Raw genomic sequence first — 2,727 nt, 5'->3', positions numbered from 1 at the left:
TCAGTCGGCGTGGTATTGAATTGGATCCTGCAAAGATCAAAGCTATTCAGGAGTTACCACTGCCAAAGAACAAAACCGAGGTAATGAGCCTACTTGGGAGGTTGAATTACATTAGTCGATTTATTGCTCAACTCACAACAACTTGCGAGCCCATTTTTAAGTTGTTAAAGAAGAATGCTGCGATTGAATAGACTGACGAATGCCAAGAAGCGTTTGACAAAATCAAGAGGTATCTGTCGAATCCACCCGTATTGGTTCCTCCCAAACCTGGGAGACCTTTAATATTGTACCTATCGGTTCTGGACAATTCCTTTGGTTGCGTATTAGGTCAACATGATGTTACAGGCAAAAAGGAACAAGCAATCTATTATCTCAGCAAGAAGTTTACTACTTATGAGGCTAAGTACACTCATCTAGAAAGGACGTGTTGCGCTTTAACTTGGGTTGCACAAAAGTTGAAACATTATCTTTCGTCCTACACTACTTATCTTATCTCCCGCTTGGACCCTTTGAAGTATATATTTCAGAAACCCATGCCCACGGGCAGGCTTGCAAAATGGCAGATATTACTCACGGAGTTTGATATTTCGTATGTGACTCGGACCGCGATGAAAGCCCAAGCCTTGGCAGACCATCTGGCGGAGAACCGAGTGGATGAAGAATATGAGCCATTGAACACGTACTTTCCTGATGAAGAAGTGTCGTGCCTCGAGGAGGTAATTTCGGATAACGATCCAGGTTGGAAGTTGTTTTTTGATGGGGCTGCTAACAGGAAAGGAGTTGGGGTAGGGGCCGTTCTTATCTCGGAATCAGGACAATATTACCCTGTAACAGCCCAGCTTCGATTTTATTGTATCAACAACATGGCGGAGTATGAAGCTTGCATTTTGGGTTTAAGGTTAGCTATCGACATGGGGATTCAAGAATTATTGGTATTGGGGGATTCAGACTTGCTAGTCCACCAAGTTCAAGGAGAGTGGGAAACCCGTGATTTGAAGCTTATACCATATCACCAGTGTTTGCAGGATCTTTGCAGACGGTTCATAACAGTAAAATTTAAACACATTCCTAGGATTCATAATGAGATTGCTGATGCTTTGGCCACCTTGTCCTCAATGCTCCAGCACCCAGACAAGGTTCACATTGACCCTTTACATATACAAACTCACAATCAACATGCTTATTGCAATACAGTCGAAGAGGAACTTGATGGTGAGCCTTGGTTCCATGATATTAAAGAATATATCGAGTCGGCGAAATATCCAGCACATGCCACCAGTGACCAGAAGAGAGCTATTCGACGATTGGCAAGCGGATTTTTCTTAAGTGGAGGAATTTTGTATAAAAAGACTCCAGATTTAGGACTTTTGAGATGTGTAGATGCTAAAGAGGCTGCAACTATCATGACTGAGATACATTCAGGAGTTTGTGGGCCGCACATGAACGGGTATGTTTTGGCAAAGAAAATTCTTCGAGCAGGCTATTATTGGCTCACCATGGAGTGAGATTCCATCCGTTTCGTTCGTAAGTGTCATCAGTGCAAGGTACATGGCGACTTGATACATTCTCCTCCTTCAGAATTACACACAATGTCTGCTCCATGGCCTTTTGCAGCTTGGGGGATGGATGTGATTGGGCCAATTGAGCCGAAAGCGTCCAATGGGCATAGGTTCATTTTGGTGGCCATCGATTACTTTACAAAGTGGGTGGAAGCAGTAACTCTCAAATCGGTGACTAAAAAAGCCGTGGTGGATTTCGTTCATTCCAACATCATTTGCAGGTTCGGGATCCCGAGGACAATGATTACAGATAATGCGGCGAATCTCAACAGTCATCTGATGCGTGAGGTATGTCAGCAGTTTAAGATTACACATCGGAATTCAACTCCATATCGTCCGAAGGCAAATGGGGCTGTGGAAGCTACTAATAAGAATATTAAAAAGATACTCCGCAAAATGGTGCAAGGTTCGAGACAATGGCATGAAAAGTTGCCTTTTGCTTTATTGGGTTATCGCACAACCGTTCGCACTTCAGTAGGTGCAACTCCTTATTTGTTGGTATACAGGACCGAAGCGGTTATACCTGCAGAAGTTGAAATTCCGTCCCTTCGAATCATTGAGGAAACTGGAATTGATGATGATAAGTGGGTCAAAACCCGTTTAGAGCAATTGAGTCTGATTGACGAAAAGAGATTAACATCGGTATGTCATGGTCAACTGTATCAAAGGAGGATAGCACGAGCACACAACAAAAAGGTGCGTCCCAGACATTTCGAAGTGGGTCAATTAGTGTTAAAGCAGATTCTTCCACATCAGGCCGAGGCCAAAGGCAAGTTCGCCCCAAATTGGCAGGGGCCATTCGTGGTGAAGAAGGTTTTGCCCAATGGTGCTTTGTATCTGACAGACATAGAAGGCACAATGTCTGAAACTGCCATCAATGCAGATGCAGTGAAAAGATATTATGTATGATTTTCATCTCCCTATCTTTGGATTACTTGTTGGGTGCTTGATATTTTTAAGGGTTGATATGACGAAGGCATTCTATTCTGCTACCTATACATTATGTCATCCCTTGCTACCCCTTTTGAGCCATAGTTTATTTTTCTTTCGCAACCCTCGTTTGGAATCAAGCTTTTCATAAATATTATTAAAAAAATAAAAAAAAAACAAAAACAAAAAAAAAACAAAAAAAAAAACACACACAAATATATATATATATATATATATA

General features: G+C 42.0%; 1 protein-coding gene across 1 annotated transcript; it reads left to right on the top strand.

The window, feature by feature from the left end:
• Positions 1 to 1,589: 1,589 nt before the first annotated feature.
• LOC132601568 (uncharacterized) lies at positions 1,590 to 2,468 on the top strand. The gene has a single exon (XM_060314650.1). The coding sequence runs from the start codon at positions 1,590 to 1,592 to the stop codon at positions 2,466 to 2,468; it is 879 nt and encodes a 292-aa protein (XP_060170633.1).
• The last annotated feature ends 259 nt before the right edge of the window (positions 2,469 to 2,727 follow it).

This window comes from Lycium barbarum, chromosome 7 (genome assembly GCF_019175385.1).
Source record: "Lycium barbarum isolate Lr01 chromosome 7, ASM1917538v2, whole genome shotgun sequence".
NCBI lineage: Eukaryota > Viridiplantae > Streptophyta > Magnoliopsida > Solanales > Solanaceae > Lycium > Lycium barbarum.
This window is presented reverse-complemented; position numbering and strand designations above follow the sequence as displayed.